Raw genomic sequence first — 27,911 nt, 5'->3', positions numbered from 1 at the left:
GGCGGGCGGGCACCTGTTGGGCCTGCGCTGACAGTTGTGGGGCTGGCCTGGCAGCTTAGGGCCACGGGCAGGGAGCTGGGGCCGCAAGGCCGCCACCAGGTACGTAGCACAACCTCGGGCCTTGGGAGGAGGGCCCAGGGTCTCCAACCTGACCCCCAACCTAAAGCAAGCCCCTTTCCCCCATCCCTGACCTTATCTGTTGCTAGAGGCCCACAGTCCTCCCCTCCTACCCCGGCAGTGCTTCCCATCCTCTTCTCTTCCACCCCATCTCCCCTGGTTTGCTGATCCGCCAACATTTTAGGGATCCCCCAGATTTTGCCCTCCCTCTGCCCTCTGGGTGTATGGGGCTCCCCCTCAACTGCTCCCTGGTGGTACCCAGCCCCCTGTGACTCCCCCCCCCCCATTTCCCCAGCTCACATCTGCTCTATACTCTTCCGTCCAAAGTTGCCCCAACACCCAAGCTGTTGCCTGTCCTCCCTTGGGTGCCAATTCCGTGCCCATCTTGGTGACCTAGAGCCTCAGGACTGTCCAGGGTCACACAGGGCCATCCTTGGGCAAGGCAGGGACTCAGACCTCAACCCTCCGCCTCCTACTCCCCGAGGGCCAGGCACTGAGCCTGCCCTGTGTGCCCCTGGCCCAGGTGCAGGCCCCTGACTTCGTGGCCCGCCATGCAGCAACACTACATGGCCCAGTTCACCAAGGGCGCCCAGGCCCCCTGTGAACGCTGCTTCTTGGATCCTGAGTTGGGGCATCAAAGAGGTAAGGGTTCATTTTTGGGGGGTAAAGGGTGGCAGACAGAGGGATGCCTAGGGGTGCTTAATAGGTGATAGGTAGAACCTTTGGCTCAAGGGTCAAAAGTCACCTGTAGAGGCTGTGTGTGTGCGTGTGTATGTGTGTGCGTGCGTGTGCATGCATGTGCATATGTGTGTGTGACAGTGTCTTGCTATGTAGTGCAGGCTGGCTTTGAACTTGTGATCCTCCTGACTCAGCCTCCTGAGTGCTGGAATTACAGATAGCAACCATCATACCCAGATTCTCATTGTGTGTGTGTGTGTGTGTGTGTGTGTGTGTGTGTGTGTGTGTGTGTGTGTGTGTGTGTCAGTCTGTGTTTCCCAAGTTGGGCTCAGACTCCCAAGAAGCTGGGCACATGGGAGCCTGCCTGCCAGGGTCTAGGACTTGGGTGGGTCTCAGGCAGGGACAGGGGGTGAAAGATGGGACCTGTTCTAGGAAAGGAAAGGAACAGGGAGGTGTTTTTTTTTTTTTTGTTTTTTTTTTTCCAAATCTCCAGGCTTGGAGGAACAGGGTCAGGAGAGGGAGAGGAGGACGAATGTGGCGGGGTCTCTGCCTAATGGGGTGAGGAGGGACAGTAGCCTGGTTCAGCCTCCCCAGAGCCCAGTGGCCCCTGACCATGAGGATCATCACCTCCCTGGGGCTCAGCCTGAACCTGGGAGCAAAGCCCACCCCTTCCCACTCCCTGGCCTCCAGGGAGAGCCCTGAGGAAGCAGGCCAGGACATAGGGATAGCAGGAGGTATGAGTCTCAGGTGGGTAACACCTGTGCTGGAAGGGAGTCCTTCTCCCCTTCCCTGCCCAGATCCCCCTTGGTGGTGACCCTGACTTCTTGGAGCCTCTGGTATCCCCCCACAAGCTCCAACACAGCCTCCACTTTGGAGACTCAGCCTGACTGGTGCCAGCGCCCCCCCCAGGGCACGGGTGCCCAGGCCCAGTCACCCCCCACTTCCTTCCTTCCAGGATGCTGTCACCAGTTACGTCAGGACCCTGCGGCGCCTCGAGCCCATGGGCCCTGTCGACCGTCCCCCCAGTCTCACTGGCAGCAGGCCTACCATGGCCACCGGGGGGGTGGCAGCTGGCGCCGGGGCCCCCAGCCCCCCATCCTGCAGCAGCGGCAGCGACAGCCCCTGCCCCCCAGCCCCCTACGGCAGCGGTTCTGCCCTGTGCACAGGTCCCCGAAGGGGACACTCACCGCCGCTCCCGTGAGATCTGCCAGCGCCCCCCAGCTGCCCCCCAAACCCACCACATCACCCAGTGCAACACCCAACATGGCCAGCAGCGGCCCAGCAGAGCCCTTGGCAACCGGCGCCCTCCTGGAGCCCAGCGAGCCCACAGAAGCCCGGCCCCTGCCGGCACCCGCAGCCTGCGGCTCCTTCACCTTCTACGGCGCCGGTGCTCAGCCAGGCTTTTGGGGGGCTCCTGCCTCGCTTTGCCTGGGCCTCTTGCTCCCTGGCTAGTGCCTGGTTAGGGCCTGTCCGCATTCCCGCACGCTGGTCCCTTTCAGGGGAGGGGATGCTCCTTGTGGCCCTGGGTCCTAGGTGGTCGCCTCTGCCTCCCCCATCGGGCTCATGGCTTCTGGGCCAGGCCCGTGCCTGTGTCCTGGCTGGGCAGCAGGGTCCCCTTCCTGTCCCTCTGCTCTGCTTTCTCTTTTCCCAGCCCTCCATGGCCCAGGAGGCCAGGGAGGACACGGGGCAGGGGGTGACAGGACCAGGGGCAGCTTGTTGGCCTGCTCAGGTGTGGGGGAGATAGGTCAAACATGGAGGTGCAGGAGGGGGTGCCGGGCCGGCTGGGAGTGAAGCGCGGGTCAGCGACGGGAGGAGCAGCTATTCACTTGTCTGGTCAGCGCATGCCAGGCAGGGAAGCTGCGTGTCTTCATGGAGCTTTGTTGGGGGTGGGGTGGAAACAAGGTCAATGACAGCTGTACAAGGGTGACACCAGGTGACCGTCACAGGGAGAGGAAGGGACCAAAGAGCTGCAGATGAGACTGGCCAGGGTGGCAGGAGCAGTCAACGCCCTGAGGTAGCTTCTTCCAGGGAAGCCCTTGGTCTTTTTGTCTCACATGAGGTAGGAACCCTAGATGGCTCCCAAGCCAAGGGGAGATGCGTGCTGAGTTGGGGTGTCCCCAGAGAAAGGGCCCAAGCAGGTGCCTGGCACGCCTCTAGGGGCTGAGTGGAGCAGGAGGTGCTGGCAGCCTGGGCAGGGTGGCGCACGCAGGTGGAGACAGTTGTTATAAGGTCTGGTTTGACGGTAGAGCAACATGATGGACGAGGACGCAGGTCTAGATTGGGCACGATTGTTCCCGGAGCCCCGAGGCCAGCATGTCCATTTCACGCAGGAAATTAGAGGCTGAGTAAGACCAGGTCACCCATTGATCAGGCACACCCATTGATTAGATCCACTCTGGCCACCTTGGCTGGCCTGTGTCTTCCTAGCAGCCCTCCAGGTCCCTCAGGAAGTGGGTGTTGCCCCCTCACCACGAAGCTGGCCTGGCCCCCGTGACTGAGCCCTAACTTTCCCACACCCCGATTTCACAGCCAAGGACTCATGCTTAGGGTCTCTGTAGAGGGAACATGGGCGGGCCTGACCCTCCGTCTGGCATGCTGTTTCCTCTTGGTCTCTCAGGTCTACTGCCCATATCCCCTCAGAGAAAGTTGGGGGTCTAAGATTGAAACTCAAGTCTGTACCGGTTACTGACAGGGCAGAAGCCGGGCTTGTGGGGGGGGGGGGTAGACAGGAAGGTGCACAGGAAATAGAGAGGAATCTGGATCAGGGGCCGGGCTAGCTGGGTGGCAGTTGGGAAGAGAGCACCAGTGGAAGCTTGTGGGGCAGGGGTGGCGGGGGGAGGGTCATGTCTTAGCATCTGAGGCCTCCACTCCCAGGCCCGCCGAGTCCCACAACCTCCAAGGCTGGAATGTCCAGCCTGCCTTCTCCACTCAGCCCTAGGCATCCAGGGTCAGCCTTCCAGGCCACACAGGGAGCAAGTGTGAGATAAGAATCCTCCATGGTGACCTGAGTCACCTCTACCCATCAGGGAGAGGATGCTGGGGCCAGGCGGGGCTGGAGGCGGGGCCAAGGGAGGGCAGGTGGGAGGAGGGAGGGTGGCACCCAGCCAGCCTCACTGACTCAGTTTCCCCACCCCACCCTGCAGACATCCTGACTGAGGATGATGTCTACTGCAGCTGCCTGGCCAAGACACTGTGCCATGTGCCAGTCCCCGTGACCGTGGGTTTCTATGCCCCCTTCGGCTGCCGCCTGCACATGATGTTAGACAAGATAACCAGTGAGCATTTCTGGGTGTTGAGGGCAGGTGGGGGACATGAAAAAAGAGCCTTGGGTCCCTGCCCAGCTCGAGGCTTCTCCAAGTCCCGTTCTCCCAAAGCCAGCCTGTCCCAGCCCAGGCAACTGTGACTCAGCAGCCACCAGGTCCTCCGCAGGCACACAGCCTCCGCCTGCTCCCCAGCTTGCTCAACATCCTGGCTTCCTGGCTGCCTCTGAGCCCCATCCTTTCTTTGCTGCCTCCATCCTCACTGCAAGGAATCTTCCTAACATGCTGACTATCCTGTCCCTCCTCTGCTTGCATACCACAATCCCATGATCCGCAGAGCCCTAAGGAGAAAGCCCAGGGCCATCATACTGGCACTGGCACAGCTCTGCACCTGTATGGTCACAGGGACACACAGGGGCCTAGAAGGAAAGGTTGGAAAGACCCTACTCTGGGCTTAGTGACATAAGAGGTGATAGTCCTGCTCTCTTATTCACTGGCCTCATAGATCCAGTCCTGGACTTCTTATGATCCAACCTTTAAAGGTTTTTTTTTTTTTTAAAGTAGGACTTGAACTCAGGACTTGGTGTTTTTGCTTACAAGATGGTGCCCTACCACTTGAGCCATGCCTCTAGTCCTTGATTATACTTTTAGACATTCCCGGCATCTCTTTGGTCAGTGGTGACCAAGGTTACCAGGGTCCTCCCTGTCCTAACCTGTCTCCTCTGATGCACCATGCCCCATCCTTTACATCACACCTTTCTGGAGTCCGGGCCCTCCAGCCACGCCCCTTTCAGACAAGCCACACCTCTCTTCAGTCCAAGCCTTCAAGTACTGCCCCTCTGCCAACCACGCCTCAGCCCAACAGGCCACGCCCCCTCCACGCCCCATCTTGAGTATCACTTCCTCTGGCCACGCCCCCGGCACATCAGCCACTCACAAGGCTTCCCGCGCCCTTAGCTCCCCCCCACCTTCTTCCCGCAGTGCTGATGCAGCAGGAGGCCACGCAGCGCGAAACCGAGGAACTGCAGCGCGTGCAGTGGCGACCCCGGCAGGTGCGGGGCTGGGGCGTCCCGCAGCTGCTGTGGTACCTGGTGTTCCTGCAGCCCATCATCACCGAGGTCCACCTGCGACGCAAAAACGTGGAGTTCCTCTTCATCCGCTTCAGCGCCTGGCAGTACGCGGGCACCGACAAGCTGTGGGCCGGGCTGGTGACCACGCTGTGCGAGGGCATCCGCCACCACTACGGCGCGCTGCCCTTCAGCGTGTACTCGGTGCTGGGGAACAAACCCGTCACGACGGCGAAGAGCTTCTGCCAGCGCGAGTGGCACTGCCGGACTCGCGTGTGCCTGGCGCTGCTGGCGCTGCTGGCGGCGCTGGGCCTGGGCGTGGGGCTGCTCTACCTGTCCCTGTGCAGCAGCCACACGGGGAGCCATGCCGGGGCGGCGGGCGGCCACCTGCTCAAGGTGTTCGGCGGTGCGGCCACCACGCTGTCGGGCTCCGGGCTGCTCATGGCCGTGTACTCGCTGGGCAAGCACCTGTTCGTGAGCCAGCGCAAGAAGATCGAGCGGCTGGTGTCTCGCGAGAAGTTCGGCAGCCAGCTGGGCTTCATGTGCGAGGTGAAGAAGGAAGTGGAACTGCTGACGGACTTCCTGAGTTTCCTGGAGATCTACCAGCGGCGCCGGCTGCGCGTGGTGCTCGAGGTCACCGGGCTGGACACGTGCTACCCGGAGCGCGTGGTGGGCGTGCTCAACGCCATCAACACGCTGCTCTCCGACAGCCACGCGCCCTTCATCTTCATCCTGGTGGTGGACCCCAGCATCCTGGCCGCCTGCCTGGAGAGCGCCGGGAACATGAAAGGCACGGCGGATAACGGCTACCTCTTCCTCAACCGCACCGTCACGCTGCCTTTCTCCGTGCCCATCATGGGCCGCCGCACCAAGCTCCAGTTCCTGCACGACGCCGTGCAGAGTCGCGACGACCTGTTGTATCGCGAGATTACGCGCAAGCTGCGGCTGCCCGTGGGTGAGGGCGCAGGCGTGGGCGGCGCCGGGGTCAGCGAGGGCACGCAGCTGCTGGAGGTGGAGACGCAGGGCGCGCACACGCAGGGCCACATCGATGAGGCGGCGGCACGCCGCATCCACGAGGCGCTCCTCTGCCTGCACGACGAGCGCGACTGTCTCTACGAGTATGTGCCGGACAACGTGGTGTCCATGCGGCGCATCGTCAACACCGTGCCCATCACCGTGCGCCTGCTGCAGCAGCAGCAGCAGGCCGACTGCGTGGGGCCCACGCCGCGCCAGGCCGTGGCTTGGGTGGTGCTTGCCAACCAGTGGCCTTGTCGCCTCAGCTGGGTGTTGCAATGCCTGGAGGACCGGCAGCAGGCAGGGGGCGCGCCCGATGGTCGGGCCCGCCTCTGGGACGTGTTCTGCGACAATAGTCGCGAGCTGCACACCATGACCAAGGCGCTGCAGAACGTGCTCGACCTGGATGGGGACCCCGAGCTCTTTGAGCGATTCCTGGGGGGCGATTTTCCCTTCACTGTGGCCGAGGCACAGAGCCTGCTCCGATGTACAGTTAACCTAGACCACTCCATCCGCCGTCGCATGGGTCTCATCCGAGCAGTCAGTGCCCTCAAGCCCCCCAGCCCACCCAGGTCCCCCGCCTCCTCGGATGCCCCCCATGCAGCCAACAGAGCCAGCAATGCAGCCCCAGCCAGCCGGATATCAAGGCAGGCCAATGAAGTCCATGCTCAGGACTGGGCCCAGGGAGGCAAGTCAAAGCAGGTGGATTGAGTTCCCAAAGGGTGGGCCTGGAATGGGGGCCTCCTGTCTGGATGACAGTGGCAGGGATGGGCCTGGGCCTCAGGCCCTACATGGAGAAGGCCATTGGTGGCCACACACCCCTAGACTGGCTCTGGGAGCAGGAGTGGGAGGCAGGCTATGTCCTCCAGGAGTGGACCTGTACCACTGAGAGCCCAGGGAAGGACCAGTGAAGAACAAGGAGTTCAAGTGCAATAAAGGATATGGAAATCTGGGTTGTTCTTCATGGCCTGGATTTCCTGGCTCCATGAGGCCCAGAACCAGGCCTGCCTCGCCCTGCCCAGCCCACTTCCTCCCCAGTTTGCCAGGCCTGAACTGCCCTAGCTGACATCCTCGGTGGCAAGAGGGTTGCGGAGGCGATGGGTGAGGCTGTGGGGGCAGATGAAGGTGGACACCAGGCTGACTCAAGCAAAGGGAGCGCCCAGCCCTGATCCCCCACACCCCAGCCTGGCCTCTGTGGGCAAAGCAGGCAGGAACTGGCATTTACCAATGGGGTGCCCCAGGGGGTCTGGAAGGCCGCCTCACCTCACCATGTGGGTTGCTCAGTAGGATAGGGGCCTGGTCCTCTGTGGCGTGCACAGGGGACAGTGAGGACCAAGAGGGTATGACTGCTGAGCCAGCACCCCAAGGAGTGAGGACAGTCCTGGAAAGACCCCTGAACAATTTGAGGGCACTTTCAGGTCATGTGACCCAGGGCTGGGAACTGACCACATGCTCCTCAGCTCCCAGGTCAGTGGCTGCTACGGATGGACAGGTCAGCCCCAGCGACCTTCAAGGAGCTGAGGGTGCTGGTGCTGCAGGCTGGAATAAGCCAGGACACTTGGGACCTCACGACCCCAGCGGGCCAGCATCTCCCTTTACCTCCTCTAGTCCAGTTGGGGCTGGGGCTGTTTCTTCTAAATAGAGGCTGGACAAGCGGGTCCCAGTGCTGGGGAGTCAGGTGTGTGCTGGTCCAGTGCAGCCCAGCTGTCAAAGCTGCCTGTGTGGCCAGACTGTGGCCATGTATGTGCCAAAAATGTGGCTTTGAGTGACTTGGTAACAAAACCAAAGCAGGATTTCAGAGACCTGTGTGTAGGGGTGGGTGACTGCCACCAGGACCCTGTACACCTTCCACTCTGCTGTGACTGGCTATGGTGAGGCCAAGGGGTACCCTCTGCCTCCAGCTCCCAACTCAGAACCCCCAGAGAGCAGTTAGCTCCTTCCCTGGATGTAACAACAAAGTCCCACAGGCAAGGCGGTTTAGAACTGCAGACATTTATTGCTGCACAGGGCTGCAGGATCCAAGTTCAAGGCAAAAGGGGTGTTCTTCCTGCTCCTCCTGGCTTCTGGCTCCTAGCTGGTGACCTTGGCCTTCCCAGTTTGTGGATGCGGCCCCAATCCTGCCTCCACAGACCAGGCCTCTCGTTTTCCTGAGTCTTTTCTAGGTTGGCCAGGCTGGTCCTGATCCCAGCCTTCTATAGTGGGGACTACAAGTGAACACCTAAGGTCTCTTTTTGTTGGTTGTGGGGTTTGTCCCTGAGCTCTTTTGCTCAAGACTAGAGCTCTACCACTTTGAGCCACTTCCAGTTTTCTGGTGTTTGTAATCAGAGTTTCATGGGACTTCCCTGCCTGGACTGGCTTTGAACCAAAATCCTTCCATCTCAGCCTCCTGAGCAGGTAGGATTACAAGCATGAATCACTGGTGCCTGTCCTGGGTTGTCTTTTGACTGGTTAGGGATGGAACCCAGGGCTGGGGCACGCTCAACCATTGTGCTAGGCCCCCAGCCCAAAGCTACTCCACCTTTTTGGAGCTACTGAGGTTTGAAGTCAAGGCCTGGAGCTTGTTGGACAGGCACCCTCACGTTGAGCCATGCCCTCAGCCCTCTATTCTCAACTAGGGGCCTGCATTGAGCCCAGGACATCGTTAGACCCTGATCTTTCTCCAGCATAACTGAAGGACAGGCCCACACACCACCACACTCACTGACCAAAACAGGGTCTCACTCTGTCTGGGTGGCTTCACATTGGGGTCCTCCCTAATTGGGCACCAAGGCAAGGCTATCTTCAACTTCATCCAGAAGGGGTTGGAACCAGGGCAGCATGGAGGGAGCTCTTCCTAGCCCCCTCCAACATGGCCACAGTAGTGAGGGCAGGGGAGCCAGGGCTCAGAATGGTTCCTGACATCGCATTTGAGGGGCAAGGTGGGGCAGACAGATGGCATGGCTGCCAGGACAACACCTGTGGCTACCTGTCACAATGTCCATGGGAGACCAGCACAGAGATCAAGGACATTGCTGGTCCTCACCAGGCCCTTCTCTACACAGGACAGCAGCAGTGGGCGCCAAGGCCTTTCCTACCAGTGACCTCAAGTTTTATGGGGGGAATACTGCCCAGCAGTGCTAAGCCATGGTAAGGCACTTGTGACAGAGCCGTGGCCTGTGGGCTTCTGGGGAGACAAATGGGTGGGGCTATGCTTGACCCCTGTAACAGAGGTAAAGAGTGGGCAGAAGTGGAGAGCCATGGCTGGGGCCATGCGGGGATCAGGAACAGTGGCGGCTCTGCCTGGCCCCTGGCGGGAGCACTGGAGTAAACAGAAAGCAGAGGGGCAAGTAGTGAACCCAGCCCGGTTTATTAGAAAAGGTGTGGACAGAGCTGCACGGACAGGAGTGCCCCCCCAGCCTTGGCCCTGCCCACCCCCACCTGCACCCCACCGCCCCCCAACCCCACTGTAGTGCCTTCCGGGGCACAGCCTCAGAACCCCATGGCTGTGAGTCCCGGCTCCCTGATAGATTTTATTGCACGTAAGAAAGGGAAAGCTCCGGCCCTCAGCAGCCCCGCCAGCCACCGGCTACCAGGGCTGCACCAGCCCCGCCTCCAGCCTGCGCAGGGCAGGCCTGCTGTGGCGGGCGCTCAGGAACAGCGGCGGCCTGTAGCCTGTGTCCATGGAGCCCCTCTTTCCACCCAGCCCAAGTCCGCGTCAGCACAGACACATCCACACGAGGGCGGAGTCCGTGGGAGCTGCCCGTCCCTCAGCTCTCGTGGGCTCTGCCCTGGCACCCCGGGCCCCGGGAGGCTGGAGGAGGGGGAGCAGGTTCTCATGGCTCTGGCCTCAGCTTGTCCAAGACTGACCGGAAAAAAAAAAAAAGAGGAACTGGGGGCAGAGACAAAGAGGGGCGTCAGAGCAAAGGCTCCCACACCCTCCTCGCCCCCGGGGGTCTGCACCCACCTAAAGTGTCACAGTGTGTCCTGTGCCGCCTCCTGGCTGGCGTCCCGCAACAGCTCCTCCAGCTCCCGCTCATCCTGGGGGCAGCGCAGCTCTGTGCGGGCGGCTCCCACAGTGAGAGGCTGGCTCGGGCCAGTGACAGCCCCCCTCCCCAGGGAGAGCTCCGACAGGCCCCCCTCTCGGTCCCCAAGGGCCTCACCGTGCTCCAGGCTGCAGCTGCCCCCCTTGGCCTCTGGCCCCGGAGGTGGCTCTGGGGGCAGCGCCAGGGCAAACTCAGGCTTCAGGCCATTGGGCAGCGCCGGTCCTGACTGAGGCGGCTCCGGTGGGGACTCCAGCGGCCCCGAGTCCTGGGTGCCAATGGGCTGAGCCAGTGGCAGGAGAGGGGGGGAGGGCAGGGAGAGGGGAAGCTGGGAGGCACAGGTGGGGGGTGAAGGGGGCTCTGCCCTCTCTGGTGGACTCTCCACCCGGGTCACCACAAACACTTTGTGGCCACGGCCCGGGCTGGACACAGAAATACGCTGTTCAGTGGGCGAGGAGGGGCTGCCCGGGGGCTTTGTCTCCTGGGGGCTCAGGGAGTCCGTGGGGGGAATCAGGGCAGGGCAGGGGGCTGGAGGGTCACAGCTGGCCTCTTCCCTCTGCCCATCCTCTTCCTCCTCCTCGTCTCCGTCCTCCTCCTCTTCCTCCTCCACCTCCGAGTCTGAGTCCGAGTCTGAGTCGGGTAGGGGCCCAGAGCTGGCAGCCCCATTGTGCGCCCCGGTGGCAGCTGGGTCCCCGGGCTCCTCGAGTGGCTGGGGCTGGGTGACGGTGATCTCGGGCATGGAGGCAGAGAGCTGCAGCTGCTGCTCCTTCTCCTCCCGCTCACGCGCCAGCACGAAATTGCGCTTGCAGCCATTCTGGATCTCGGTGAGCAAGGCCTTCTGTGTCTCGATGAAGCTCTTGACCTGTGGGCAGTGTGGCCTGGCTAGGGCGCTCGGCCACAGGGCTCCGCCACCTGCCTGGGACCCCGCACCAGACCCGGAAGAGCCCCACTTACCGCCTCCTTCTTGGGCTCTCGGTCGAGGTCCAGGCGCAGCAGCGAGTGGTTCACCTTGAGGGCCAAGGACAGTGCCATGAGCCCGCCCGTCTTGATCTCGTTCTCCCGCAGGTCCAGTCTCAGGAGGCGGGGGCACTCGGCGATGAACTCGGCCACCGCCACCGCGCCTGGGAGGGGGACCGCAGGGCTGGCCATGGGACCCAAGCTGGCTGGCCGCCCCGCCCCACCTGGCTGCCCCACCACGCCTTGTGCTGCCCCGCCCCACCGTGCCTTGTGCCGCACCCTGGCCCCCACCTCGGCCCTCACCCTACCCTCGCACGTGAGCTTGGTGGAGGCCAGGCCCAGGCGCACCACGCTGCGGTTGCCAATCAGTCCATTCTTGAGGTTGCGCACGCCCTCGTTCCCGATAGGGTTGTGGCCCAGGTTCAGCGTCTCCAGACTCTGTGTGTGTGGCTGGAGAGATGGGGCCCATGGGGGGACACAGGGTCCCCCGAAAGACACATCAGGAAAAAGGCCGGAGCAGTAGTCATGAACCACTCCTCGCCTTGTCTCAGTGCAGGCCCTGTCCACATGATCCCTGGGTGCCCAGGGGCCCCCGCCCAATGGCCAGCCTGTGCTAAGGACTTAGCTGGGGCTCTGTCCTGCCAGCACTGCACCTGCACAGCTTGCTTTACATGAGATACAATGGGAGAACCAAGCCCTCACCAAACGCTTCCAGAACTATCTTTACACAAACGTGCAGGGCCATATTGCCATCTGGCCTACAACGGCAATGGCAGAAATGGCACAGAGAAAACTCAGAGCCAGGTGGGTGCGAGGTGGGTAACCCTGAGCTGCAGGGCAAGTGGGCCCACAGCCTGGCAGGCTCGGGGACTCACCAGCGTCATGCCCAGGAAGGCCATGCCCGTGTGTGTGAGCTGGTTGTTCCACAGCACCAGGGTTGCCAGCCCCTTCCTCTGTTCCTTGAGACCCTCGCAGATGTAGGCCAGACCTGGGGGAGGTCAGGGCCTTGCCTGTGGTTCCGGCGTGGCTGTCTCCAGGGGACTTTTCTGCTTGTCCTCCCTGGCCTGCCCGGCCTCCTGGCTCTGGCCCACGGTCCCCCAAGCCCCAGGCTTGAACTGCTCTTGACCCTGGGCCCCCAGGATGGCCAACACCATCCAGGGCCAGCTTGTCTCACCATCTGGCAGATGGCATTCCTCACTGCTCATCTCTGCCTCCTCCAGGCTGAGCCCCAATGTGGGTGTTCAGCAGCACCCTCTCTGCCCCACATCTCTTAGATAGCCAGGGGTTCTGCTCAACAAAGATGCAGGGCGAACCCAGAACTCTTCTCCCTCATGCTTGCTGAGTGCTGAGGCTCTCCCTGCATGGAGCATCCAAGCCAGTTTCCACCCAAGGCCTTTAGGCCTGCTGCCCCAGGGCCTCGTTCCCTGCATGCGCCCCTCAGCACCGCACCGCCGCTCTCACAACACTCCTCCCTTCAGGCTTTGCAGAGTGGAGCCGCTACAACTTTTCGTCCAACAGCTACTTTCCACCCCAGGGATCCTCATGCCCAAAGCCCGGCCAGGCACACCTCAGTTCACTCAGCCCAAATGGAGACCTGCTGCAAGCCTTGGGACAGCATGGGGCCTGGTGGGGGCACACCTGGGGCCCAGCGCCACGACACAGGGCAGGGCTCACCTGAGTCCAGCACATGGTTGTTGCGGAGGTCCAGGATCTGCAGGGAGCAGTTGAACTTGAGCAGGTTGCCCAGGTGGGCCGAGTCCTGCAGGCCATTGAGCTTGTTGTCAGCCAGGTAGAGCTCCCGCAGGTTCAGGTTCATCTTCAGGGCTGTGGCTGCAGGACGGGGGTGGGTGTGTGGCTGGCAGCCCAGCGGCCGCTCACAGGGGCCCAGGGGTGCCAGGGTGGGAGGCGGGGCTCACCAAGCAGCACGAGGGGCCGCCCCGACAGGCTGGCGTTCTCCAGGTGCAGCACCGCTAGGCTGCTGCGGATGCGCAGGGCGCGCGCCACAAAGGGCGCCGAGTGGTCCAGCAGGGGGGTGCTGCGGGCGTCCAGGTACTGCAGGCAGCTTGTCTGATGGAGATGGGGTGGGGTTAGGCCTGGCCCCAGCCCTGCCTGGCCACCTCTAAGGCATGAGGCACACAGGAGGGCTGTACCTTGCGCATCATGTGGGCAGCGGCCTGCCAGCCCCGGGTGCCAATGTGCTTGTTGAAGGAGATGTTGAGGTGTGTAGCAGACTCATAATACTCGATCATGTCGAAGAGGGCCGAGGCACCCTGGGCATAGAGACAGTGGTTTAGCCTCAGCCTAGGTGGCCATGCCAGTCTGTGCCATCTGTAGTCCTGGCTGGTGTACCAGGTGACCAGGACAACCTTGGCCCCACTTTCCAGAATGCTCCCTGGGGCCTCCCATGTCTCTTGGCAATGGCTGTCTGGGGCTCTAGGGAGATGAGGATAGACACCTGGGCCTAAGGGGGGGGGGTCTTCCACATGACTTCTGCACCCCCACCTATCTAGGTCACCGTCCCCCCTCATTTCTGCTCACATCTTCATCCAGGCTGGTCTGCTCCAGGTCCACCACCTTGAACTGCAGCCGCTTGAAGACCTCCTCCAGGGCCTCACAGGCCTTGTAGTCCAGCTTCTCCCCTGGGAGGAGGAGGCAGGGATGGTGGATGTGTCCAAGATGGCTTGTGGGTGCTGGGGAGTGGGGAGCCCCCCACAGGCCCTGCCCTCAGCCCTGCACGGGCCCCCAGCCCTGCCCTGCTCCCGCCTGGGGCTCATATCTCTGTGCTCATCCCACCTTTCAGGTCCAGGCAGTCAATGCGGTGCTCGAGGTCCGTGAACTCCTAGAAAAGCAGGGGGGTCTGGGCTCAGGGCAGGAAGACACCCCAGATGCCAGACTGCTCAACAGCAGGCAGGCAGTGCTCAGAACCTGGGATGGGCCCTCCAGGAGCCAGGCAGGCCTGCTGGACCAAGTGAGGGCCCAGGCTACTGGGGCACCTCTGAAGGACATCCAGGCAGAAGCACAGCCTGTGTGAAGGCTCAGCCTTGTATGGAGCGCCCCCTGCTGGAGTCCTATGGAACCTTGAGTCTCTGCGTAGAGAGGGAGGCAGAGAGGGCAGCTGGCTAGAGGAGGGCATAGCTGGCTAAGGCAGGGCGCTGAGGCACCGTCAGTAAACTGACAACAGCCCTTGGAAGCGGTAACCTCCCCACTACAGCTGCCCTCCCCTCCTAGGGGACGGGGACTCCAAAAGTTGAAGTAGATTTGCTTTCATGTCTGTATTTTAACCTCTTTTTTTTTTTGGGGGGGGGGCATATACTGAGGTCTGAACTCAAGGACTTTTGCTTGCCAGGCCAGTGGCTCCACCACTTGAGCCTCTTTCCTTTATCTTCTGGAAAGGCTCTCATGCCTTTTGCCTGGATCTCCAGACTTCTGGGGATTGCATGCATGGCTTTCTACTGCAGAACAGTTTCTTCTGTTTTTCTTGTGCTGGTCATGGGGGGCTTGAACTCAGGGCATGGGTGCTGTCCTAGAGCTACTTTTGCTTAAGGCTAGCACTCTACCATTTGAGCCATAGCGCTACGTCTGGCTTTTTGGTGGTTCATTGGAAATAAAGTCTCAAGGACTTTCCTACCCGGGCTGGCTTCGATCCATGATCCTCAGATTTCGGTCTCCTGAGTAGCCAAGATTATAGGCGTGAGCCTAAAACTGTGGAACACAGATTTCGCCCCTCCCCCCCACCTCTTACCTGCAGCTGCCGGAGGAGCTTAGGGATCTGCCTGCAGTTCAGCTTCTGGCAGGCCTGTCTGTAGGCGCTGATCACCTCATCTACGGTCACATTCTGGGCTGTGAGAAGAAGAGAGGCACAGGCTGTGAGGCTTTTTTCCCTAGGACCTGGGGTCCAATTCAGGGCCTTGTACTCACTAGGCAGGCACTCACGCCACGCTCTGGTCTTAATCATCCAGTTTCATCAAACTGTGGGGAGGGAGGGGGAAATAAGCTCTTTATTTTCCTTAAGTGAAACCTAGCATTTCCTTCTAATTAACATAGCCAGATAAGGAGGAAAGAAAATAACTACTTAGCAGATCCTCTAGTGATGTTATAACAACAATAAAAATAAGACAGCCAGGCTATCATCCCAGGACCTGAGAGGAAAAGGCAGGAGGATTGACAGTTCAAGGCCAGCTTGGGCTATATTATATAGCAAGACCCAGCCTCAAAACATGGGGGCTGCCAGATGCTGGTGGCTCATGCCTCTAATCCTAGCTACTCAGGAGGCTGAGATCTGAGGACTGCAGTTCAAAGCCAGCCTGGGGCAGAAAAGTCCCCATGAGACTCCAATTAACCACTTAGAAACCAGGAGTGGCACTGTGGCTCAAGTGGTAGAGTGCTGGGCTTGAATATGAAGAGGCTCAGGGACAGTGCCCAGGCCCTGAGTTCAAGCCCTACAATTGACAAAACAAAACAAAACCCCACAAGGGCTGGGGATGTGGCTCAGAGTGGAGTGCTTATCTAGCACATGCAAGGCCTAGGGCCCAACCACAGCACCCCTGGAAGGGAAAGGAAACTTGATTTTGCACCCTCGTAGATGTGAACGCTTCCAGGCACTGATGAGAATGGTCAGGACAGTTAGTTCATAAAGCCATCAGGAAGCCATACACCAGCTTCAAGTCTAAAAGGTGGATCTCGTGTGTGTGTGTGTGTGTGTGTGTGTGTGTGTGTGTGTGTGTGTGTGTGTGTGTTGGGGCTTGAATTCAGAGACTGCTTAAGCGCTTTGCTTGGCTTTTCTGCTCATGGCTGGCACTACAACTTGAGGCACACTTTCACTTTTTGCTGGGTACCTGGAGAAAGAATGTCTTAGATTTGTCTATCCCTGCTGGCTTCAAATCAGAATCCTCAGATCTCAGCTTCCTGAGTAGCTAGGATTACAGGTGTGATCAGCCGGCCCTTGGCTTGTGTGTCTTCAAAAGCAAGCTTTAAGATCTACAGTCCCGGCTGGGAATATGGCCTAGTGGCAAGAGTGCTTGCCCCGTATACCTGAGGCCCTAGGTTCGATTCCCCAGTACCACATATATAGAAAACGGCCAGAGGTGGCGCTGTGGCTCAAGTGGCAGAGTGCTAGCCTTGAGCAAAAAGAAGCCAGGGACAGTGCTCAGGCCCTGAGTCCAAGGCCCAGGACTGGCCAAAAAAAAAAAAAAGATCTACAGCCCCATTCCCTGTCCTGCCACAGCTATGACAATGATTGTCACAGAGATCCTTTTCCCTCTCTGAAAGCAACATCCATAGTCTCAGGCAACAGGAACACGAGAACACCCAAGAAGTAGCTGGCCTGGTGCTGGTGCTCAGTCAGCAAGAGACGGCAGAGAAAGGAAGCTGATAGCAGTGGGGTATACTCTGCAAGGCCCCAGGCCCAGGGAACCCACAGCGTAAGGCAGGACATAGAGTATTTTCCTCGAATGATTTCATTCGGCCAGCTCTGTGATCCCATGAGACTGGCACAATTCCATCTCCATTTCATAAAGGGAAGCAAGCCAGAGAGCAAGGCATCACCCGAGCTGGCGGGCCAGGAAGCAGCAGGCCTGGCCTCTTTGAACCCAGAGCCTGACTCTCACAAAGGGGCAGGAAGAAACCTTGACGCTGGCATCAGGTGACAGGCGGGGAGCTGTGGGAAGCACGTGTGCCCACAGGTGCAAAGCCGGGACGGGCACTAGGGGGCGGCAGTGACTCAGGCAGCCTCCCCAGCTGGGAGCTAGTGGGGAGAGGCCAGTCATCCCAGGGGAGTCAATGCCAGAAGCCATCCTGTGGGGAGGCGAGGAGAGGGCCCCAATGGAGCAGCAGAACCGCCTTCCTGTGCCCATTTTCACCAAGGGAGGGAAGGCTGAGGTCCAGGTGTTGGGGGGCTCCCTACTCAGGATACCCACACATGGCATGTTCATGTGCCCAGGCTGCCCCAGGCACATCCCATCCCATGACTAGGAACCCCAGTCCAAGACCAAGAAGAGGTGGCGTCCTGGAGTGACCACACTCTCCAGGGACCTGCCTCCATCTTTACTGGGCTCCCAAGCCTTCAGGGTTGGCCTCCTAACTGGGACCCCAAAGCTAATTTGTGGGTACTGGCCAGCCAGGTGCCCTCTGATGCCTGGCCTGGCTGCAGGAGACGATGGCACACTCTGACACTCTCCACGGTGCCTGGATGTCCTAAAGCTTCCCCAGAATGGCCTGGCCGCTGAGTGCCAGTCACCATGACTCAATGTCAATGCCACCAGCAAGCAATGGCTTTTACAGAGCCTCACACCCACCAGGGACCCATGCCCAGGCTGGGGTCCATCTGCAGTTCTGATTTACAGGCATGCTGAGGCGGGTACCCCAAGGCCTGGACAGGCAGGGACACTGCAGGTGGCCACTCCATGCAGCAAGCCCCCTCCTCCAGCCATTCCTGGGCTCACACACTGGCACGTCAGGCTCTGCCCTGGACCTGCCTTGTGCCATCTGTCCCCACCAAGGCCTGGCTCTGGGAGGCAAAGGGCCTACTGCCCTGACTTTCTGACTGACAACAGCTTCCCCCACCCTGGCCCTCCTGGGAGGGAAGCACACCATCAAGGGACCCCTGTCCACAGGACACCAAGGGGATTCTGGTCCTGAGCATGCACAGCCTTGGCACTGCAGGCACTGCCTCTCATGGCTACTGACCTGGAAAGTGGAGCCAGACACACACACTGACTACTAGAGACGGCCAGTGAGATCACTCAGAAACACAACAGGCTGGTGCTTTGTCAACAGGCAGTGCTGTCAGGGCCTGACACCTAGGTGACAACGTGCCACAAGGTCCTAGATGAGCTGAGCAAACAAAACCAGGCTCAGCAGCTGTACCCAAACCAAACCAGGGCCAGCTGTCTGGGAGGCAATGTGCTCCCAACCTCCCCCCACTGTCCTCCCTTAGGCAAATATTTACCCAAGGCTGGGGTCCCCCTCTGCTGGGGAGTAGAGTGAGGAGACAGGAGAAAGGAGAAGGGCTGCATGGGTCCTGGTCTTGGCTGCTCAAGTACTTTGTCTGTAAAGCCAGAGGCCAAGCAGCTCTGTTGCCATCACACAGGGCAAGACAGGGCAGGGCAGGGCAGGGCAGGGCTTGGTGTTTGCTCTAAGGAGGAGGACCTGTGGCATATGGGTGTGACACGCACTGGCACACACAGTGGGTGCTCTGCTGCTAGTGATCTGCCAGCCCACCGCAGCCCTCATGCAACCCTGAGGCCCCTCCAGGACTCCATGCAATGATATCCTAGCCCCAGCACTAGGGAGGCAGAGGTGGGAAGACTGCAAGTTGGAGGCCAGCTCAAAAGCCCAAACAAAACTCAAGACCACTCACAACAGCCCTGTAGCTCCCACAAGGCATGAGGCCACATGGTCCCCGGCTACAGCCCCAATCTGCGCTGCTCACTGCAGAGGGCATGCCTCTGGGCACCAGCCACTGTCTTTATGCTGTGCGGGCAGGGCCATGTCAGCTGGCTCTGCCACTGGGTCCAGGACAGACAAAGGTATCTCAGGGTCCATGCACTTGGGGAAGGGCTGAGTTTGGGGCACTGGACCCACATCCATCTCAACAGAAAACCTGGTGTGGCACCTCACTAGGTCCCTGTTAGGCGATGTTTGGGACAGAATCCAAGGCAAGCCCTGTCTCTGTCCGCCAGGGCTCCTAGATCAGGAGGAAAAGGACAACTCCCCAACAGGGATGGACCACGCTGGGCTGTGCTGGGCACCAGGCATGGGGACATTTATAACCTGGGGACTTCCCAGAGGAGGGGTCACCAAACACCAAAGGCCACTAGAAGGCACGTGTTTGTAAGTACCTACTGAAAGGAAGACAGGTAGAAGGGAGGTGTTGGCCAGGTAAAAGGTCAGCCGAGCATAGCCACCAACTGCAGGCAGCAATTACCCTCCACCTGGGGACCCCACAGACTCCTGCCCACTGAAAACTGCTCAGTGGCCAGTCAAGGAAACTGCAAAGAGCCACAATGACAACAGAGGGCAAAGCCTGCAACAGAGTGGGAAGAAACACAAGACCCAGGACTCCACTCACACCGCTTTCTTAAGTCAAAACCAAGACAAACATCGCCTCGCTTTTCAGCACATGGGGGTGGAAGGACAACATCCCAACTCCAGGGCTGATGTCCTGGAGCAGAAGCTGATGTGAGCAGGCAGTCCTCATCTAAGGGGACTCGGGGCTTGCATGTGGGTCTTCAGGATAGAGGTAATGGCAGGAGAGGGGCAGCGGTGATTTCAGCAGATGCAATGTGGTGTGATATGGCACGATGTGGAGCAGTGGGGTGCGGTGCAGCATGTGCCCAGGTGCAGATACACAGCTAGCTGCCCCTCAGGGAACTGAAGGTCATGCAGTGTCAGCGCGAGAGTTCTACACAGATCTGGGAGCACGCAGGTGCTTGGAGGCTGGCAAGTCACTTGTGATTAGATGTTCCCCAGCACTGGTGCTTATGCCCATCTTGGAGAAGGGGGTCCCTGGGCAACTGGATGCCCACCAGTTATGGGGCCAGCGCTGCCATAATGGGCTGATGGCCAGCTGCACTGCCGGGCTATGGGTGCTTTCTTTGTAACCTGAGAATCAAGGAATGTGACTGTTGGCTGCCCAGAGTTGCTTACTGCCCTGTCTCTCTCTGCATCTAGAAAAAGCCCTAACACTGGGAGCTAAAGGGCCTGTGCATTCATTCATTCATTCACACACTCATTTATCCATTCACCACCTCTAGCGCCCCATGGGACCCTGGCCCTCAAGGCTCACAGGTCAGAAGCCCTAGTGAAGTTGGGGCTTCAAAGCTCTTCTCCTTTGACCTGGCAAAGTCTCCATCTGAGAAAGGTACTGGTGATGAGCAGAAAGACTGCGGGACAAGGATGGAGACACTGTCTTGTTCATATGACCTCACCCTGGAAGGACCTAAGTGCCCACTCAGTAGACATGGCCAGGACCAATCACAGCTAAGTCTCACTGTTTAAAGAGAGGAGATGCAGGGAGCACACACAGCCCAACCCCACCAGGACCCTGTTGGCAGTGGTGGCGCCCAGCCAGAGAGGAGATGAGAAGGCACCCCAGCTGTGCCTTCACAGTGAAAACATCCCAGGGGTACCAACCACCAAGGCAGCAAGGCCACGTCTCTGAGATGGATCAGGAACTCCATAAAAAAAAAGACAACACAGCTTAAAAATGCGCAAAAGCAGGCTGGGAATATGGCCTAGTGGTAGAGTGTTTGCCTCCTATACATGAAGCCCTGGGTTCGATTCCTCCCCACCATATATACAGAAAAAGCCAGAAATGGCACTGTGGCGCAAGTGGTAGAGTGCTAAGCCTTGAGCAAAAAGAAGCCAGGGACAGTGCTCAGACCCTGAGTTCAAGTCCCAGGACTAGCAAAAAAAAAAAAAAAAAAAAGACCTGAAAACATTTCTCCAGAGAAGACATTGAAGTGTCCAATAAGCACATGAAAGCCATCAAGGAAATTCAAGCCATACTCACAATGAGTGCCCCTGCCAGCTTCCTGAGGGAGCCACAAAAAAAGGACAATTGGAAGTGTTGGCACAAAGGGGCCGTGAAACCTCATCTGCTCTGGAGGCAATGTCACATGGACACTTGCTGTGGAAAGCAGCTGGCAGTTCCTCAGTCACACAGCCACCCATCTGCCCACCAATGGGAGAGGGAGAAAAAAGCATACCGTAGGACAGTGTGTATGTCAATGGACAGTGGGTGAACTGGCGGGCACATGGGTATGCCTGCACTGAAAAGTACCATCTGGCCATAAAACTGAAGTTCTGGCCTCTACTATCTGGTGAACCGTGAACATCCCACCAATTGCAAGTAGATTCTCTTGAAGGGCCCCATACCTGACCATTAATATGGAAGTGTCTGGTAGCAACTCAGGGTGTCTTTCTGGGACAGTGCCCAGGCCCCGAGTTCAAGTCCCAGAACCGGCAGAAAGAAACAAAGAAAAAAACTGTTCAGTGCTTGATTACGAGGATGGATGCACCACTGTGAAACACTGAAAACCACTGCACTTTAAATGTGTGAATTTTATGGTATGTGAAATACATCTCAATAAAGCTATTTTTAAAAACTCCCAGATGGCAAGATGAACAAGTGATTCTCTTTTTTTCCCTGAACTTACCAGCTTTTCCATTTTTCTTTTGGGATGAGGCCAGAACCAATGCATGCTGTACCAACACAGCAAGGTCCCAACGGCCTTCCACAGTGCTGATCATGAACTCCACTTCCCAAGCACTATCTACCAGGGCTGGAGGTGAAGCAGGGGTGAGGACAGGGCAAGCTGGGACAGGGTAGGGATGGAGCCCAACCCCACACCTGCACCCCCACACCAGTACTGAGGGACATAGGAAGACAGTGGCTGCATGGAGAGACCCTGCTTCAAAAACAAACAAATAAATGACATGGTGGCTCTGCACCATTCAATGTTGTCACCATCCATGGCTGGTCCGGGTACCTCATCCTGGTCCCTAGGGCTCCAAGGGGCAGCCCTGTGCCTAGGCACTTCTGAGCAGATGAGGGGTGTGGGTGCCTAAGGGCCCAGATGCCATCCCTGAGCTTCTGAGCCAGTGAGGGGAAACAAACCCAAACATATAACAACAAAGCACAGAGGAGCCTAGGGAACTCAGCAGGAACTCACAGGGACAGAGCCTGCGGTTCAGCCTGGGGATTAAGGGAGAAAGGAGGAGGAGTTTGGGGCAGCCAGGCTGAGCTGGAGCTGAGGCCAGAAAGGCAGAGGGTGTTGGGAGCCCACTAGGTGGGGTGGGTGCTGGGCAGTCACATGGGAGGTCTCATCAAGCTGGGGCATGGACTGGGCTGGGAGGTCTTTTGCTAAGCTTCATCCTAGGGAGCCTGTGCCTCTCTCTCCAGGCAGTGGGGTGGGCCTGCTTTCCCTTTCCCACTAGATGACAGAGTCACACAGCTCCAGAAAGGAAGCCCTGGGGAGCCAGCCCCATTGCCACTTGGCCATTGGGAAACATGAACCTGCATGAGGTCACTACCCGCTCCGCTTTCACCTCTGCCAGCCTGGTCCTAAGGTGCCCAGAACAGGCGTGCTGGAGGAAGGGCTGCTGCTAGGTGGAGGGCCACCCCACCCAAGCAGGGGCCATCTCCAGCCGGACTCTGCAGCTCCAGCCCAAGCAGGGAAGGGATGCGCTGGGCAAATCACATGAGCACTGCAGGCAGACATGGCAAACCTCCACCCACCACCCCCACACAGCTCCTCGGCTGTCTGGAGGAGAAGGAAGGGAAGGGGGCCAGCCTGTGACCACCTTTCAGGCTCCCCACTCCCAAGAAGGGGCCTGGTCTTAGGGAATCCCACCCCTCTTGCAATGAGGGGTGCCTTCCGCCCACCCATGCTGAACTTGAACACAAGCCTCCAGCCTCCTGCCAGCTGCAGCTCATGGAGAAGGCGGAAAACCCACCCAGCTCTGTGTCACAGGATGCCTGGAAAGGGGGGGGGGGGCTCCCACGGGCTCTCTGCTAGCCTTGGACAGACTCCATCTGCAAAGGCAGGCGGGTGGGAGACCCTGCCCCAGACCACCAGTGACAGTATGGAGGGCTGATGTTTCCAAGGCCAGCAGGCTTCTCCCACAGGAAAAGGAAGGCTGCCGGCCACGATGCCCCCTGCCCGGGCTGCAGATTAACTTCATCCCTTACTTCCTCACAAATGGGCCACATCTGAGACACACTTGGGGTTCCATACTGCCTCTATGGTGATTTTCTAGCTCCAGGGTTATTTTCTGTCCCTCACCCTGGGCTAGGCCTGCTCTAGAACTGGGATGTTCTGGATTTGGTGAGTGATGGGGAACCCATATGATGTTGGACCCCAGTGCCTTGTCTGGTGACCTGAGAGGATAAAGTGGTGCCCCTCAGAGCTGTTCAGAAGCCACTGGCTTTGGCCACCCAGGTGGGCCTGTTGGCACCCTTTTCCAGCCTCCCCTGTGGCCTCCAGGCCTCCCCTGCAGGAAGCCTGCTTCTTCCTGCTCCTTGAACATGGCACTCTGTCCTCTGCCACCTAGCTCCCCCACTGCTCGGCACCTGGCTGACTCCTGTGGGTTCTTATCAGATGTCCCTGCCCTGCCTGTGCCCTGCCCTGGCTCAGGTACACACAGGCCTGGTTCTGGCAGGGGGAGTGTTTGCCTCTGGCTCCTGTACTCCATGGTGACAGGGATGGGCCTATCTTCTCCCCAGCCTTAACACTCACCTAGCCAGGCAGAATAGGTGACTGGTCACAAGTCACCAAGCCACTCAGGTGGCAAAGATCGGTAGCAAGCGCACACTGTCACCACCTATGACTGGGAGAGCGCGTTCAGGAGAGCATGTCCCAAGGGCCAAGGGTCAGAGAAAGCTGGGGGGAGAGGGGCAGGAGGGAGGCCCAGATGTCCTGGGACCCCTCTGGAGTGCCCTTTACCTCACCCTAGAGGGTCGGTGCTGTCACCCGCACTACATAGGCCCCTGCAGCCAGTCAGTGCACTGGGTCCTGCACCCTGTTTCTTACTGGGTGCCTCATTTCTTCCACCAGGCCAGGCTGCCCCCCACCCCCAGTTTCTAGGGCTCCCTGGGTCAGACAGTTCAGGGTTTGCCTGACCTTAGTCTCCAAAGTAAGGCTGAGGTCAGCCCCCAGGCAGTCAGGCCTGCCAGGCAGCTCAGGGTTCTGGGCTCAGGGCTGAACAAAAGGACACACTCAGCCAAGCAGGTGCTCCCCAGTACCCCCTTTCTTAGGCCTTTGGAGCTGACACTAGCATCGCTGTGACCCAGTGGCCAATCACCATGTAGCAGCTTTGCGTGTTTTTTCTGGGGCTCGGGAGGGCATCAGGGCCTGCCTGTCATAGTAATGGAAGAACCCATCCTGTCACACACCTGCTTAACCACCCCTAAGCGCGCCTGTGAACCAGGTGATTTGTGCACAGCCTCTGCCCCTGAAGGCACACACCAAGAGCCTGGGGTGCAGGGGAAGGCACCAGGCCCAAGGGTTGGGGGACAGGCGCCCACAAGGCAGTGTGGACCCATCCATGGGGCAAGCCAAGGGCTCAGGGGGAGGCCTCAGCGGCTTCAGGAGGGGCTGAGGTGCTCATCTCATAGGCATAGTGCTCCTAATGGCTCTCTGAGCAACGCCCCCACCTCATCCCCCACAGCACTTCACAGATAGAAAACAAGGCCCAGAGAAGCCTGGCCAGACCCCCTTTGCCCTCTCCCCTCCCCATTCCCTCTCCTTGCCTTGGCAGGTGGCTTCTACCTGCCAAACCAGTTTCTAGAAGGAAAGTGTAGCTTGTGCCAGAGAAAACTACCAGCCTTAAGACTCCTGGGAGCTCAGTCACCACCCTCACTGCCCCCAAAATAAGGTGGATGGAAACATGCATTTGGATGTCCTTCACCCACTCCCCATTCGATGCTCCAGGTGGGTATGCTCTCCAGGACTCTGGGGAGAGCCAGCTATGAGTCACTGCAGGAGGAGGGAAGGAGAGAGGGAGGGGAGGGAGGGGGCTGTGCCGCTGTCATGTGCTTAGATCACAAGTTCCCAAGTTCCTCTTGCAAACCCCACAGAGCTCAGCTGTGCTGGGGAGAACAGCAGCTTTGGCTGCGACCACAGATCTGCCCCGAGCCGTTGGCTAGCCCCCACCCTGGCACCCACAGGCCCAACCTGGAAGCACTGAAGCCTCCCTTTGCTCTCCATTTCCACTCAGGTCCCCCCAAAGCCTTACTTCCCAACTACCTGCACACCTGCTCTGGTTATCTGACCCCCCCCAGCCCTTGCAGCACCCACCGAAGGGAAGACTAAATAGAGGGTACCCACAGAGGCTCCCAGCCTCTACCTCTGCCAAGCAGCTTGGGGAGAGCCCTGCCTCTCGATTCACACCCCTCAATCACCCAGGACCTTGGCTGGAGTCATGCTGCCCAGCAGGTCCCCAGGTAGACTCTCCCATCATCCATCCTCCAGGGCCCACAGCTTAGATGCCACCCCTGAACCATCAGGGGCTCACAGAGTGACTCCCAAGTCTCTTATTCTCCCTGCAGCCCCCAACCCTCCTAGTCTCTCAGCTGGGTCCTGACCAGTCTGCAGTGAAAGCAAGCATTCTTCACCCTAGGGCTGACCTGTGCTGTAGTCTGAAGTTTGGGACTTGCCTGGGCTCCCAATAAATACCCAGAGTCTACATTCACCACCATGTTTTTGACAGCCATTAGCCAGATGTGCCATTTGTGGTGAACCATGTTTCATCTCTCCCATTAAAGCTACAATCCTCCAATGCCCACAGAGGGCCCTGCGCCTCCCTAGGGCCAGGAGACCAACTCCAGTGGAAGCCCACAGGCCTGCTCCACACTGAGGCAGGCCAGCTGCACACAGTGTGGTCATCCTCCCTTCCCTGAGTCTCTTCGCCTCCTCAGCCCTGTGGGTCCCAGGCACCCTGCAACAGCCCTCCCCATTCCAACCTGGCCCAAGCTCTCCAGAGGACCTCAAACCCGCACACTGCTTCCCTCCCAATTCCCAGACACCACCAGGGGCCAATATGTCCCCCTTCTACTAAGCAACTCTGATGCCAGGCTCCTGTCCTTCCCAGGGAATAAATAATCCTTGCATGGCCACCTGCCAAAGACCCTGCATGCCCCCCGCCCCTTTTGGGGAGGAGGGAGAGGAAGCACTATTGCTCCCAGCAGCTTTGTTGTTCTTTCCTTTCCGGTACTGTGGATGAGACTTAGAGCCTCTTATATAGTTAAGGTTCTACCACCTGAGCCACATCCCCAGTCCTTTTGTTGTTTATAAGACAGAAGGTCCTTAACTTTACCTGGACTGGCCTCTAACTAGTAATCCTGTCTCTGGCTTCCTGGACAGCTGGGATTACAGGTGGGCACCACCACCTCTGGCCACAATGGCTTTTCTTCTTAATTCCAAGCCCTGACAATGCCCTGGGACCATTTCTGCTTCTTTCCCTGGAAGTTGACTTTGACTTCCTTTTCCTCCCCCGCACACCCTCGACCCCCAGGGTTCACTAATTTATTTACAGACAAAGGCAAGGGTTTACTCCTCTTCTCCTCCTTCCAGGCGGGGAAGCGATCCCGTGATCGGCAAAGCCACCCCAGCCCCGAGCTTTGCAGAGCACCCACTTAGTCTCGTGCTATCCCCATGGGCGCCTCCAACTACTGCTTTTTCCGACTAGTGCTGACCCATTCTTACCCCCTGGGCTGCTCTTGTCCATCTTTACCGGATTGGGGGGGGGGGGCTGGGGAAGGTATTGGGGATTCAAAGGCTGGCTGCCATCCTATCAGTCTTACTAGATGTCTAGCTTTCATTTCCCAGCGTTTTCAAATCCAGAAGCGCTCGCGGCCGGCGTCACGGGGTTGAGAGGAAAAGGAGGGAGGTAGAAACCCAATACTTTTTCCACCTTCCCAAGGCTAAAGCCCTCGGAGCTCCAGCTCTCAGCCATCCCCCGGCTCCCTCCGTCAATCAGCATCAGACGAGTACAAGTTACAGGCGCGCCGTCGCCGGGGTCCGACCCGGCCCGTTCCCCTCCCCGAGCCCCCCCCCCCCAGGCTGCCCCCGTCGTAGCTACCGTGTCTCCAGGGGTCTTTGGGCTCCACCGCTCCGGACACAATATCCTCGTCCGATGGGAACGTGACGCGTTTGGACACGGCCTTCAGACGGCCGTCGGCGGGGGGCGACGCGGGACTAGAGGACTCGGCCTCGGCGGAGGCCTCCTCGGCGTCGGCGTCCGCGTCGCCATCGGCGTCGGCGCCCGGCCCGGGCGGCGCCTCCTGCGGCGGGATCTCCATAGCCGCCGCCGCCGCCGCCTCCTCACGGGGGCCCCGGGGACATGCCCCGGGCCCCGGACTCGTTTCTCCGGGTCCGCCCGCCGTCCCGGGGCATGGGCTCCGCAGCTGCCTCAGGCGCCGCCTCCGTCCGTTCTCCTCCTCGTCGCCGGGAGCCCCAGCGCGCCACCGCCGAATCCCGTGCGCACCTGCTCATCCACAGTCGCACTTTCGCGGAAAAGCTGAAGAACCCGCCGCGTCAGAGGAAAGTAGGAAGTGAATTTCGGTTATTTTCAAAAAGGATTGTCTCGCGGGATACGCGAAGAAGCGGAGAGCAGACGAGAAGAAAAAGCCACGACATAAAGAAACGTGAGGAGCGAATCTGCGGCGCCGGAACTGCAGAGCAAGAGGGGCGGGCGGGGGGGGGGGGGGAAACGCCGTCTCCCGGGACAGCGCGCACGCGCGAACCTGAGCCTCTCCGCACCGTCTAGGTAGCTGCGCTCGGCTCCCGCACTTTCGTCACGACAATTGATAGCGATCAAAAGGACTGCTGTGAGTTGGCTGAACCAGAGCAACCGAGGAGAATGGAGTAAAGGGTTGCAGGATGTGGAAGGGAAAGGTGACCAGCGCCGCTGTGATGTGTGAGTACGCACAGCTGACGGATTTTCTGTCTGGAAACGGAGCCTCTGTCCCATTGGCAGACGGAAATTTCGTCATTAGCTGTCAGGAATGTGGCTGTGTTGTTTGAAACACAATATTACAATATTGAGACAAAGAGGAGCCTGACATCGTGGTGCACGTTGCAACTCCAGCTATTCGAGAAGTTGAGGCCAGAGGATCGCAAGTTCCAGGCATGCCTATGTTACCTGTAGCTGGTTCAAGGGTAAACAGCCACGGCAACCTAATGAAACACTGCCTCAAAAGAAAACAAGAAGCGCTGTGGGTGTAGCTCAATGGCAGCGCGTTTTCCCCGGTATTTGCAAGAAACTGGCTCGATACCTAATGCAGCAAGAAAAAATGA

General features: G+C 59.1%; 2 protein-coding genes across 6 annotated transcripts; one reads left to right on the top strand and one right to left on the bottom strand.

The window, feature by feature from the left end:
- The first annotated feature begins 331 nt into the window (after window positions 1-331).
- On the top strand, window positions 332-7,178 carry Nkpd1 (NTPase KAP family P-loop domain containing 1). The gene is made up of 4 exons (XM_048330227.1): window positions 332-759; window positions 1,751-2,182; window positions 3,939-4,070; window positions 5,037-7,178. The coding sequence occupies exons 1-4, from the start codon at window positions 669-671 to the stop codon at window positions 6,845-6,847; spliced, it is 2,466 nt and encodes an 821-aa protein (XP_048186184.1). The 5' UTR covers window positions 332-668; the 3' UTR covers window positions 6,848-7,178.
- A 1,994-nt stretch (window positions 7,179-9,172) lies between these two features.
- Window positions 9,173-27,281, bottom strand: Ppp1r37 (protein phosphatase 1 regulatory subunit 37). Of its 5 annotated transcripts, none has more exons than XM_048330231.1 (13): window positions 26,695-27,280; window positions 14,855-14,952; window positions 13,906-13,951; window positions 13,651-13,751; window positions 13,263-13,382; window positions 13,029-13,179; window positions 12,787-12,942; window positions 11,988-12,100; window positions 11,421-11,562; window positions 11,110-11,276; window positions 10,276-11,017; window positions 10,080-10,170; window positions 9,173-9,299 (listed from the first exon to the last, which is right to left on the bottom strand). In XM_048330231.1, exons 1-12 carry the CDS (start codon window positions 26,912-26,914, stop codon window positions 10,088-10,090), a joined length of 2,139 nt encoding a protein of 712 aa, XP_048186188.1. In that variant the 5' UTR covers window positions 26,915-27,280; the 3' UTR covers window positions 9,173-9,299; window positions 10,080-10,087. The 5 variants fall into 5 exon arrangements, 4 of the variants coding, with proteins under 4 accessions (XP_048186188.1, XP_048186189.1, XP_048186186.1 ...); XR_007208400.1 differs by lacking the exon at window positions 9,173-9,299 and adding an exon at window positions 9,557-10,004 and having other exon boundaries at window positions 10,080-10,153; window positions 26,695-27,281; XM_048330229.1 differs by lacking the exon at window positions 9,173-9,299 and adding an exon at window positions 9,558-10,004.
- Between the last annotated feature and the right edge of the window lie 630 nt (window positions 27,282-27,911).

The sequence above is a fragment of the Perognathus longimembris genome, chromosome 20 (genome assembly GCF_023159225.1).
Source record: "Perognathus longimembris pacificus isolate PPM17 chromosome 20, ASM2315922v1, whole genome shotgun sequence".
In the NCBI taxonomy this organism is placed as follows: domain Eukaryota; kingdom Metazoa; phylum Chordata; class Mammalia; order Rodentia; family Heteromyidae; genus Perognathus; species Perognathus longimembris.
Note: the sequence above shows the minus strand (reverse complement) of the source record. Positions and strands in the feature narration are given on the sequence as shown.